Source organism: Scyliorhinus torazame, chromosome 8 (genome assembly GCF_047496885.1).
Source record: "Scyliorhinus torazame isolate Kashiwa2021f chromosome 8, sScyTor2.1, whole genome shotgun sequence".
NCBI classification, from domain to species: Eukaryota; Metazoa; Chordata; class Chondrichthyes; order Carcharhiniformes; family Scyliorhinidae; genus Scyliorhinus; species Scyliorhinus torazame.
The window spans coordinates 239470673-239483910 of NC_092714.1; the positions used below are offsets into that span (position 1 = coordinate 239470673).

Below are 13238 nucleotides of genomic sequence, written 5' to 3' on the forward strand. Positions count from 1 at the left end.
TGCAGCACCTTAAATTGTATGAGGCTGAGCCTCGCGCACGATGAGGAAGAGTTCACCCTTCCCAGGGCATCTGCCCACGTCCCTTCCAACTTTCAGTACTCTTAACAACATATCCGACCAGGTTATTTGCTCAACCCTGACATCAGACTCAGAGCAGTAACCTTCTCACCCAGAGGTGAGAATTTTACCAACTGAGCTCAGCCGATCGCTTGTCTATTACCCACAGGGGGCGAGGTTGCATTTCTGGGAAGGAAATGCTGCTGGTTGGAATCTTTTCCTACTGTACTCCTGCAGATCACAAGATATAGAAGAGCAAGGACATTTGGCCCATCCTTTATCCTTCCAGCAAGAGCCTGTAAGCCACCAGAATTTGGCAGTCTTCTGTCCTGTGAGACAATGGTTTGCGTTATGGTGGTCACCTCTGTGTTAAGCATCACTTAGTGAAGTTCAGGACCCACTCTGGCATTGCAGTCTCTGCCACATTTTCTGCAGAGGAGGACAATGGGTTGAGAAGATGCATGATTCACTGGCCTCTCTTTTCCCTGGGCACTTTCTCCTCGATCAGCAGAGCTTTTCCTTTCTCCTTGCCTCTTCCAATGCCCCTCCAAACAGTCAGTATCAGTAAGTTACAGCTGTTGGCGATTGTCCCCCAGATATCCGTCATCACGCTTGCAGGTATCCCATTAGAAGAGGTATGGACAGTCAGGAGGTCATGACCCAGTGGCCCGTTCACCATACAGAAGGTCTTTGGGTCTATGGCTGTCATCCATGTGATGAATATGGCAAAGCCAGCACAAGTTATTATCCAACACACCAATATAACATCAGCTCTGATTCTGTGTTGTACATTATTAATGTAGCATAGATTCATGATCATTAAGGGCAGCACGGTAGCATTGTGGATAGCACAATTGCTTCACAGCTCCAGGGTCCCAGGTTCGATTCCGGCTTGGGTCACTGTCTGTGCGGAGTCTGCCCGTCCTCCCCGTGTCTGCGTGGGTTTCCTGCGGGTGCTCCGGTTTCCTCCCACAGTCCAAAGATGTGCAGGTTAGGTGAATTGGCCAATGATAAATTGCCCTTAATGTCCAAAATTGCCCTTGGTGTTGGGTGGAGGTGTTGAGTTTAGGTAGGGTGCTCTTTCCAAGAGCCGGTGCAGACTCAAAGTGCCGAATGGCCTCCTTCTGCACTGTAAATTCAATGATAATCTATGATTAATCTAGGACAAAGGTTCGGCACAACATCGTGGGCCGAAGGGCCTGTTCTGTGCTGTATTTTCTATGTTCTATGTTCTATTACTCTTTAGTTAATATATAGCAATGATTTCCCTAGTGGTCTCACCATCATGATGCAGCTTGGGTCCTTGAGATCTTCCAAAAGCTTGATTCCCCTTTCATTACTTCAAATGTCTACTTCTTGCCCTTTCAACTGATATTTGTCTCATTGACACATATTGGGTGGAATTCTGCCATTTTGAGACCAAGTGCAGTGGCGGGAGGCTCCAGCGGTGCCTTTCCGGCTGGCTGGCCAGAATGCTGGGGTCCTGCGCCAAATTCGATGCCTGGAACCTTATTATTTGTGCACAGGCGTGTTTCCTTCCGAATCACCTGGGGAGTGGGCAGCTGATTCATCCACCTGCCGTCAGCTAGCAACTTTGAAGGTATAAACGCTAGCCCACCACACTCATTCACTCTCTCCAGCCCCTCTGTCCTCACAAGACCATTCAGGGTGTCCAGGCCAGAGCAAAAGGCTAGACGGCTCAACAAGTCTGTACCTAGATTCAACCATTTCCCCCGAGCCCAATCCTCACTTGGACCTCCACCCACTGCATCTGGAGTCTTCGTGCATCCCCTTTCAGTAAACAATGTGGTATCTCTTTGGTTCCCTTGTTTGTAGGCTTTTCATTCAGCCTTGTCGGAGTCCAGCTCCCCTCACCTTGGCTTTCCCTTTTCCTTCCACTGTTCATCTTCATCCATCTCCTTGAACCTCTGCCTGCCGACGTGTCCTCTCACCCTTCCATCCCCTCCTATGCACTGCCCTCCTTCCACATTTCTTTCTTGATCTTGGTCAGCATCACACCCCTACTGCCACCTCGCAACCCAGCCCCTGTCGCACATTTGAGTGGAGGGTGCATGAGTCCAACAGCACAGTGCTGCCCAGATAGATCAGTTCAGCATGGAGCTGGAGGGCACAAATTAGTCTGCCCCAGCAGAGTGGCATTCAGCGCAACAGGAGTGTCACATCCCTGTGGCAGGTAGGCTATGTTGCACTGTGTTTTGTATTCATGTTTGTTCCTGATTGGGACTAGATCACTTTAAGAGTTCGATCATGTGATGTACTGATGACATAATTGCAGCTAACGGTCTAAAGCTCTTGTTTGTTTGTAGCTTCATAGTCTGCAAGCCTATCCTTTAAAAATACCACAAAGAAATTGGTGGCGAGGAGGTTGGGACCATGCTGGCAGATTACCGGAGCAGAAAATAAATTTAAAAAGCAGCAATTCATGCACAGACATCTGAAAAGGATTAAGAAGCTACAAAACCATGCTACACCAAAGCTGGCAATGGAGGGGTGCTGATTAATAGCTGCAACCTTTGAAGGAGCCAAAATTTAAATAAAGATTTCGGTGAAAACAGAATTAAAGGAAGCTTACCACGTGCTCTGCCTGGAAAGTTCCAGAACAGCGTTCCCTCTATTGTGAGTGGCAAGGAAAGTAACAAATACCCAGCAACAATAGGTTAGAACTGGGGGTGTTTCAAACTCGGTAAGGAACAGGCCGAGCTCAGGATTACCTTGTTTGAAAGGAAAATAAAAGAAGCAAGGTAGAACTAAAAACTTAGTGGCACATTTGTGCTGAGGTAATCCTTCCCATGGTAAAATGGCAAGTCTTTTTGGCGCCATGAAGCTGTATGATAAAAGCATCAAGAGCTGGAGCTCATACACTGAAAAATTTGAATACTTTGTCCAGACAAACACAATTTTGGTGGACATATTGGGAAAGATCTTCAACCTCCTGCAAAGTCTGGTGCAGTCAGAAAAACCAGGCTTTAAAATTTATGATGAGATTTCGGAGATATTAGAGTCATAGAGTTTTACATCACAGAAAGAGGCCCTTCAGGCCACAGTGTCCGTCCCAGACATCAATCACCTATTATTCTAATCCCATTTTTCAGCACTTGGTCGATAGCCTTGTATGCTATTGCAGGGCCAGCTCTCACCTAAACCTTTGGTCATTGCTGAGAGGTTCAGGTTTCATAAGCGTAACCAACAAGATGGCGAATCAATCACACAACTCGTAGCTACTTTGAAGAAATTAGCTGAGTACTGCGAGTTTGGAGATGTCTTGAATTACATAATTAGAGACAGACAAGTGTGTGGGTTAAGAAGCAAAGTTATCCCAAAAAGGCTTGTAACTAAATACATTCATTGGATGCGGGATGTAACTGATAAGATTCTTTTGGAATGGACTGCAAATTTTTTCTTTATCAGTCAATACGCAATTCAATTAGCATTTCTATGTCTCCCAGTGACAAAAGATATATTTATTACATTTACTCCATTAATCAAAGAGACAACATTGGCTGGACAAATCTGAAATTGCAAAATAAACGATAAAATCTCAAGGCAGTGAAATCATTATTAATAAATCTTATGATCAATACCTCTGTCTGTACCATGTTGACCCTCTGTGAGCGAAGTTCTCTGACACAATTGTAAACGTCCACGACACCTTCACTTTCTGCCATATCAAGCATGATGTCAATAGCAATAAAACATCCTGTTCTCCCTGCGCCCGCACTAAAACATGAAAGTGTTAAAAGAATGATGGAACAGCAATGCACTGCTTAACCTGAAAGTCCAATTGTAAAGCTCATTTTATTTTCATTTTGCATAAAAATGTAATAAAATTCAGGGACTTTAAAAGCATGTTTTACTTTTACTTCACTTTTTCCACTTCCTGTAGTAATGACAATCCTTAATGCAGCGATATATTCTTTGGTACAAACAGGATAACAATGGTGATAAGCATTCGTCGAGTGACAAATGGAACGAGTGTCAAGTGATGAATAAAATGTACCCTTTGGCTACAACATACCTGCAATGTACAATAATGGGACCCACATCAGTTGGGTTAAGGAACTTTACTTGTCTTACAAATCCCAATAAACCTGTTGCATAGCATGGCACTCCATGATCAGGCCAGCTAGTAAAGTGGAACTGTCTAATCTCTCGAATTTCATGATTGCCCTTCTACAAAGAAAGAAAAGTTGAAATGAGATATTCACATTGTAAAAGAAAATAGTTCTCTTCCACTTATTTCACTGAATGCACCCTTTATTGAGATTCACTGTGCAAGATCCGAGGAACATATACAACCGGAAGATCATACAGCAGTCCTCGCAGCCAATCTTTGTTCTCTCATGTTTCTCACTGGTCTGAAACTGGAAATAAAAATCAAGGGAGTTTCAATATCGTGTAGCCAATCACAATGCCCATGGCAGCAAGGTGAATAATCTACATCTTTCTGTCTTGCAATATTTCAAAGTTTTAACAAGTTAATTTTTGAAGGGTTTTGTGAAAGGTTATCGACTTGAAATGTTAATTCTGTTTCTCTCGCCACCTGTAGGGCCAGACCTGCTGGGCATTTCCAGCGGTTTATTTGTATTTCAGGTTTCCAACATCTGGAATATTTTATTTTTGTCATTTTTAAAAGCAGCTAACACTTACATTCTCTGGAACACAAACACAGTTTCATCCTCAATAATGTCGCAAATGAATAACATATTAACACAGGGGTGATATTCTTGCTTATCTTTGTTGCTCTTTTTCAAGTGATGAAACTGCTTGTGGTGGTGAGTTTTGAGCTGATCTATTTGTTGCATACCAGTGCTGGATTGAGTGCTGCCGTCTTGTGTTCATTATCAATCAGGACCTGTTACTTGGTCTGTGAAAGGGGTTCGGTCCATTTTACAAGCCCTGTGCAAATTGTCGTCTTATGAATAAATAAGCAGCATTTAAACTGGTCTGGGGGTGTGGTTTCAGGATGTGGATGCAATAGGAGATTAGGGATAAGGCCAAAGAGTTGGGGCGGGATTCTTCCTATTGAAACTAAGTGTTGAGCCAACGCAGAATTCGTGGACTTTCACGACAGCAAAACCGGCGCCGCACCTGGACCGATTCTGTTAAGGGGCTAGCACCAGCGCCACATGGAACACAATCAATTCTAATGAGCAACGGTGCCGGATTTGCCAATTTTGTGATTGACATTCAGGTAGCTGACAAGCTGCAGCCGCATATACACACTTTGCTCCCCACACACACCATCCCAACTAACAAGATGGCAGCGAGGAGAGCGGCACAATGGTTCGCGAACACCGAGCTGGAGACCCTCTTGGACACCGTGATGGAGAGGAGGATGACCCTGTACCCCGGCCCGGGAAGGAGGCTGCCAGCCGTGCCTGGGCTCAGGTGGCAGAGGCGGTCAGCGCCGTGGGCAATGTGGTATGGTCCGGCCAGCATGCAGCAACAAACTGCACGACCCACACAGAATGACTAGGGTGAGTCGGCAGTACTGTGCCCTTGGCACCAACCCCTGGAGGAGAAGGCAGTGCAGATTCGCAGGGAGCAGAAGACAGAAGGGGGACCGCCAGACCTGTGGCCCCTCACTGTGGCTGAGCAGAGGGCCCTGGACGTGGTCGGCTGCGCAGAGGAAAGGGAGGTCGCCGAGGTGGAGTTCAGCCATGGGCGAGGAAGTGAGACCCCGCTTAGTTGCGGTTCCCTGTGACACGTGTGTCAACCACCCCCCAACACCACCCCCACATCACCGTCAGACCCCCACCACTCTCACCCCCACACTACCCGTACATCACCCTCATCCTACACCACCACACCCCACCCACACGCTCACCCCCACTCCCTCCCAGCCTGTGGTCTAATCATGTGTCTTGTCTTGTCTTACAGGACCTACTGGTGACAGGATAGGTCCATCTGGCATTTCCCCGTCTCCAGCCAGTGCCACAGCCAGAGCCTCCCTGTCAACTGAGCAGCAAAGGGAGCAGTTTGGATGGCAGCCCTCCTCCTGAAACTCAGGACACCCCAGAGCTCGAGTCTGACGGTGACACTGACTTTTCGTTACAGCTGTCTCCAACACCTGCCAACATCCCAGAGACACTCACTTTGGTTGGGCACTTTAGTGAATAGGCTATTGGGACAATATCTGGTGCTCACCACACAGCTGATCCGGTACAGCAGGTGGAGGTAGGAGCACCCGAGGGGGCGGAAGGTCGGAGGCCGACCCCAGGGAGTAGCTGCTATCCAGATGGGTTTCGGGCTTCTGGAACGGACAGTCCCATCAATTGTGGAGATGCAGTCGCAGAGCAAGGGACAGCATGAGGGGTTGTCGCCGAGCATCCAGTACCCACAGGTGAAGTTGGTGGAGTCCAACTGTGTGCAGGAGCAGAAGGTGGTGCCAACAATGCATGCCAGGTCAACGCTGCACAGGTGGGGTCCGTGTTAGAGGATTTGGGGGCGATGGTTTTGTCTATGGATCAGCATGTCCAAGGCCTGGGGCATTCTGTGCAGATGCTGGCTGAGGCCCAGGACAGAGTCGCTGACGCTGGCAACCATGTGCCGGAGCCACCTGGACATTGCAGCAGCGCTCCTGAGCACGGCCCAGTCACAGCAGGCCATGGCTGGGAACATCGGCGGTATTTCCCAGGCGCTGGCCGACATGGCAGACAATCAGAGATGTGGCCCAGTCCCAGAGGGAGATGGCGCAGTCATTGGCTGATTGGCGGATAGGGGCTGTTTAGCACAGGGCTAAATCGCTGGCTTTGAAAGCAGATCGAGGCAGGCCAGCAAGCACGGTTCAATTCCCGTAACAGCCTCCCCGAACAGGCGCCGGAATGTGGCGACTAGGGGCTTTTCACAGTGACTTCATTTGAAGCCTACTTGTGACAATAAGCGATTTTCATTTTTCATTTCATTTCATGTGACACAGGCCCAGAAGGTGGTGACACAGTCAATGGTTGATGTGGCACAGTTCCAAATGGAGATGGTCCACTCCCTGCGCTCCATGGCTGTGAGCGTGCAGACCTTGGCCGAGAACAGTGGGCCTCCAGGACTGGCACCGCTGAGGGGATAGCTCCGCTTGCACTCCCTTCCCATGGAGTAGCCCGGGGGCCAACGGGCACCCCAAGGGAGGAGGTGGTGATAGGGCCCATGCCAGTGACTTCCGCAGGGGAGGTGCTGGAACACCACAGCACCTCTGGATCCCCCCCTCTTGCCCCTGGTGCATCTGGTGGGCAGCGGGCAGCACAGGGTGGCACCACACCACCTGGGTCACCCAAGCAGCAGCCAGGCCCATCCAGGCCTGGTTACCCCAGAAGATGCCCGCCAACAGGAACCCAGGATGCAGGGCAGGAATTACAGCAGGCCACCTCCACTCCTGCTGTACTGTCTGGGGAACCACCTAGGTGTAGCCTTAGGACCCGTAAGGCCAGAAAGTTCAACATCAGTTAAGTTGGCAGGGGTGCAGGGCACAGTTAAGTTATAGGGGCGAGGGCACAAATCTGTAAATATTTGTTCATATTTAACACCTATTACCACAGTTCCAACCTGCCTCGGTGCTCTGTCAGACGGGTGTGAGGGGTGGGCTGGCCTGGACTGGACGCAGAGTAGGGGGGAGGAATGGGCGTACGTTGTGGGTAGCCTGGGCTCCCCACGCCCACACCCCTGACCGTCCCTGCCACCGTCACTCGAGGGATTCGATGGGACCTTGTGAGGGAATGGCCAGCTCGCATGCAGCGACGGTGGAAAGTGTTACTGAGGGCAGGAGTCAGACATTGTCAGCACCAGAGGTCATCGCAGAGCGGGTTGTCATCATCCTCCATCCCATGGACCAGACCCAGTGTTACTGCCAACACAGGGTACCCACCCCGTAATGCGGCAGGTATGTATCACGGAGGGAGTTGCCGGCGGGGGGGGGTGACGGGGTGATGGGCGGGGGGGGGGGGGGGGTGTGGTGTTAGGATGCGGTGTCCATGCCCCGGCCAGCTCCCCTCCCCAAGTTGGTGAACCAGGAGGCCATCAGAGCCTCCCGTGCGCGTTGACCCTGGCGCACACGTCTTGCGGTCTCCCATGCCTCCCTGGGCCCATGTCCTGCCCATCCTTCCCCTCCCCCATATCCTCCTCATCAGACAGGTGTTCCTCCTCCTCCTCCAGCACGTCACCCCTCTGCTGTGTGATGTTGTTGAGGACGCAGCAGGCCGCCCCGAAGCAGGCGACCCTCTCAGCATCAAATTGGAGGGCCCCTCCGGAGTGGTCCAGGCACCTGAACCGCATCTTCAGGAGGAGGGAGCATCACTCGATCACGCCCCTGGTGGCTGCATGAGTGTCATTGTAGTATTGTAGTGGTCTGTGGCCTCCGGATAGGTGTCATCAACCACCACCACAGGGGATTACCCCCGTCACCCAGGAATGATGCGCAGCTGATTGTCACATATCAACTGCACGTTCATTGAGTGGTACCCCCTTTGGTTTGTGTACAGCGGCCTGTCATCAGCAGGTGCTAGTAGGGGGACATGCATCCCATCGATCACCCCCTGGAATTGGGGCAGCCAGCGATGGCGGCGGACCCCACTGCCCGGGATCAGGGTGGCCTCGGTCCACATTGAAATAGATGTATTGAGCCACCTGGGCACATCGGGTCTCCGAGATGGCGCAGATGCACCTGTGCACCGAGGTCTGTGAGATCCCGGACAGGTCCCTATTCAAAAAGGACCCTGTGGCATGAAAGTTCAGGGTGACCGTCACCTTGGGGTGTCCACCCCCATACCCCCGCGGTGCCAGGATCTGCCATCATTTGGCAGATATGTTGCACTGTTTCTCTGCTCAGCTGGAGTCTTCAACGGCATGCCCAGTCTGGCAGTCTTCAAATGACAGGTGGTGCCGGTACACGCAAGGCCTCATGCGGCACATCCTTGGCACCTCTTCAGCCTGTGGGGTGGCTTGCTCTCCATCCTGGGCGGCTGCCACCTGTTCTTCTATGGCACGCTCCTCTGCTGCAAGTTCCACTGCTGCATGCTCTGCTCCCGCTCGTACAGCCGCAAAGCATTCCCCACGCCTGTGGCGACTAGCAGGAAGGCCACCATTACTGATTGAGTTCCAATATCCATTGTCTGCAGAGGATGAAAGGCCGACATGTTAGCGTGGTGCGTATCCCTGTGCCCAACCGGGTCCAACGGGTCACATGGTCGCCCCAGCTGGCTCTGCAGGCTCTGCCCCCTGCCATCCCTGCACCGCTGTCCCCGTCGGTGGCCGGCACTGAGAGGGCCTTTGGTGCTGGCGCATGACCCTGATGCCAGGGCTACCGTTGGCTGGCACTGCCCCCGCCAGGGGTATGCACTGCTGCCCTCGTAGGGACTGTTGTGGGCTTTTCCCTGGGTGGGCCGCCGGCGGGTGGTGGCCAGGTCGGGTTGGGCTGTGGCGCAGGGTGGGGTGCGTGAGTGGGGAGACCCTACGGCCGGTGTCACTCTGCAGAACCAGGGGCCAAGGTGTGTGGTCAGTGTAATGTACAGCAAAATGGCTGCCTCGCAGGTGCGGTGATGATGGTCCATGACTGGGCACAACCCCGGTCCCTTGGGGGCTCACCTTGGACACTCAGCTTGTTCCCCCTCCCCCGGCCCTGGCAGGGCCAGCTCCACCCCAACCAGCCCCACCTGTGTCCGGCCCAGCAACTCGCAGTCACTCCTCTCTGTGTCCTACTTCCTCTCTCTCCTTCACCAGCCATGACGCCAGTTTCACAATTTTTAAAAGCGCAAGAGAACCGCCCCATCAGGAACTTGGCCCATCGGAGTCGGAGAATCGTGGAGGCCTCAGAGAATACCGGGTCGGGCCCGCTAATGATATGCAAATGGTGTCTACTGTACATGCGTTCCAGTACGTATTGACGCTGCTATTGAGGTGACGGAGAATTACGATTTGGTGTCAAATCGGCATCCCCTGGCGATTTTGGCGTAAGAACCGATTCTTCACGTTCTGCGATTTTGGCGTTAGCCAATGGAGAATCCCGCTCGTGGGCCGGCGAGATGGGCCATACCGGCGCCGAGGAGTGGCGAGAACCATGTGGTTTTATTCAGCTAGAATGCGCCTTCCAGTAGCTCCTCGCGCACTGAGAGGCTGTCCCAGATCGATGGGTTACATACCTTCTCAGAGGGGCAACACCAGTAACAGTGAGTAATTACAATAATATATACAACAGCCATACAACTGCGGACGAGTACTCTCAGTTCACGTAGGTATTCAGCCAGTGTCGAGCGAGTACCTCGTTCATCGGCCTCACGAACTGTTGTTTGAGCAGCTCCACTGACTCTGTGTCTGAGGCCGCGTCTCTGATGAGCTGGAAAAGCCTGTGGCTCACCCGGGCGTTGAGGAGACACTGTTTAACTTCCGGGGAGACCTCGGCGGCGAAGGAGCTGAGGTAGGCCTCAAAGCAATTGAGCCAATGCTTAAATATTGCCATTAGCGTTCTGGTTTTAAAACTGCTTCCATGTTAAAAAAAATTCTAGCTGATTAAATTGATACCAATCAATCCAGTCGAAACGGTAGTTAACAAGAACTGTGGTTTTAATCAGCTAGAATGTGCCCACCAGTAGCTCCTCCCGCACTGAGAGGCTGACCCGGATCGATGGGTTATATACCTTCTCAGAGGGGCGGAGCCAACAACAACATCAACACAACAACAGTAACAGTGAGTAAATACAATAATATATACAACAGCCATACGTGGCTCACCACAAACCACTCCGGTGTCGGGCCGCCCGGAAGGTACGGAATCCTCCACACCTTCAGGGGCTAGGCTGGCACCGGCGGTGTTGGCGCATGCACGGGAGCGCCAGCGTGTTCTGGCGTGATCCCAGCGCATGCGCAGGGGTTCTCCTCCGTGCCGGCCATGGCGGATCGTTACAGCGGCCGGCGCGGAGGGAAAGAGTGCCCCCACGGCACAGGCCCGCCCACAGATCGGTGGGCCCCGATCGCAGGCCAAGCTATCGTGGGGGCCCTGGGGCCAGCTCCCCCTGCGCCCCCCCTGAGGACTCCGCAGGCCGCCCGCAGAGCCAGGTCCCACCGGTAAGGACCTTGTTTCATTTACGCCGGTGGGACTGGCCGAAAACAGGCGGCCACTCGGCCCATTGCGGAGTGGAGAATCGCCGGGGAAGGCCACTGCCAACAGCCCCCGACCAGCGCGATGCGATTCCCGCCCTCGCCGAAAAACCGGCGCCGGAGAATCTGGCAGCCGGCATCGGGGTGGGATTCACGCCACACCCCGGCGATTCTCCGTCCTGGCGGGGGGTCGGAGAATCCCGCCCGGGGTCTTCAGTGGTCCCTCTCCTTTGCAATGGTGGGTCACTCAATTGGAAAATAACGCGGCTCCTGTTAAACCCTGACTTGTCATCAAAGTTAGAGTCCATTGGAATAAATAGGACCCTAGCAGCTTGGATTAAAACATTGGTTGAGTAACAGGAGATAATTGGTTGTTTACTGGACTGGAGGTGGGTATATGGGGGAGGGTCTCCAGGGATCAGGGTTAGAAATCCTGCTTTTCTTGATAGATATTGATCTTGACTTAGCTGGACAGGGCGCAATTTCAAAATCTGCGCATGACACAAAACCCAGACGTATTGTGAACTGAGAAAAGGATTGCGTCAGACTTCAAGAAGTTGCAGATGATTCACAGATATCTGAAATGCTTCATTTTTGTAGGAAGTATGAGGGGAGGCAATATAAGATTAAAGATACCATTCTAATGCTGTGTTATAGTGGTAGTCACTGGGCTAGTAATCCAGCAACACAGTGTACTGCTCTGGGGACCCAGGTTCAAATCCCACCTCAGCCCTTGGTGAAATTTGAATTGAATAAAAATCTGGAATTAGAAGTCTAATGATGACTATGAAACCATTGTTGATTTGTCATAAAAACCCGTTTGACTAATGTCCAACAGATCATTGACGGTGACAGGGTAGGTTGAGAAGGCAGTTACTACCATACATGATTCTGAGATTTTAAAAAGGGGCATATGGGACAAAAGCAATGAAGTTATGATAAACCTGTGTACAATGCTGGTTCGGCCTCAGTTAGAGTGTTGTGTCCAAAGCTGGAATGATGTGAAGTCATGAGCGAGGGCACAGAAAAGATTCACAAGGCTGGTTCCAGGGATGTGGAAGTTCAGCTTTGTCGATAGATTGGAGAAGCTGGGGCTTTTGTTTTGAAGAGGGGGAGATTAAGAGGAGATTTGATAGAGGTGTTCAGAACAATGAGGGGTCTGAACTGAGTAGATGTCCAGGAGAAGTTAGCCCTTCTGGACAATTGCCGGATAAATCCTTACCTGGGAACTTCCAAGACGGATTCCCCAGCTCACTTCCCCAAATCAGATACTGGGCAGCCAGGACATTATGGGCCTTCATGATGGTTGAAGGATCAAGAAACACAGGACACTGGTTTAAGATGTTTGGCAAAAGAAGCAATAGCGACATACAGAAAATATCTTTCGCAAAATGTTATGATGGCTGGACTTTATAAGATGGTTATATTTTAATCTGTCTTCTTTAATTCAAGATAAAATGAAATAATTTGAATTAATTTGGACAGAGAATGTGCCCTCCTACAAAAACTGCCTCGAGATCAGCCTATGTGATCTGGTTGTTATGGGAATGGAGGGACTTGTTCAAAATGGACACTGGAAGAGTCACCCTGGTGAGGACAGGGACAAAATATCATGTTGAAGCTGGGAGGAGCTAGGGACCTGTATTCAAGATTCCATCTCTGCTGAGTGCGCTATAAGGTATGAATGCGGTGTGCGGTATTTGGTCATGTTAAGAAGTTAATGAGGAATACATTTTCTGCAGCTTAGTGTCCAGGGACTTTGGATTGAATACGGCTGCGATTAAATGAGGCTCAGGTGCTGAAACGGTTGAGTTGGAAGTAAGAGACCTTGCATAGTGGAGGCTAATTTGGAAAGAATATAAGATTGCACGTTTGTGCCGGACGTAATGCAAGAGTTTGCAACTATATGTACATGAGGTGTAACGTGTTGTATCAACTGGTTAAAGTGAAATTTATTTGGAATATCCTTCACCTGTTAATTAATGTTTGAGTTAAGCTGATTTTAATTGATTTGTTACAGTAAAAGTTTTAAAAAGTGAGATCCTTTCCAGTGGTTTTCTTTCCATTGATGCTGTGGGGAT

General features: G+C 50.7%; 1 protein-coding gene across 9 annotated transcripts in view; it reads right to left on the minus strand.

Annotated features, from left to right (window-relative positions):
* LOC140428486 (receptor-type tyrosine-protein phosphatase T-like) overlaps positions 1–13238 on the minus strand; it is a 1877905-nt gene that overhangs the window by 38699 nt on the left and 1825968 nt on the right. For all 9 annotated transcript variants that reach the window (XM_072515007.1, XM_072515008.1, XM_072515005.1 and 6 more), the window contains 2 exons: positions 4094–4248; positions 3660–3795 (listed from right to left, as the gene is read on the minus strand). In XM_072515007.1, the coding sequence (XP_072371108.1) occupies positions 3660–3795; positions 4094–4248 (291 nt within the window). The remainder of the gene's footprint in view (positions 1–3659; positions 3796–4093; positions 4249–13238) is intronic.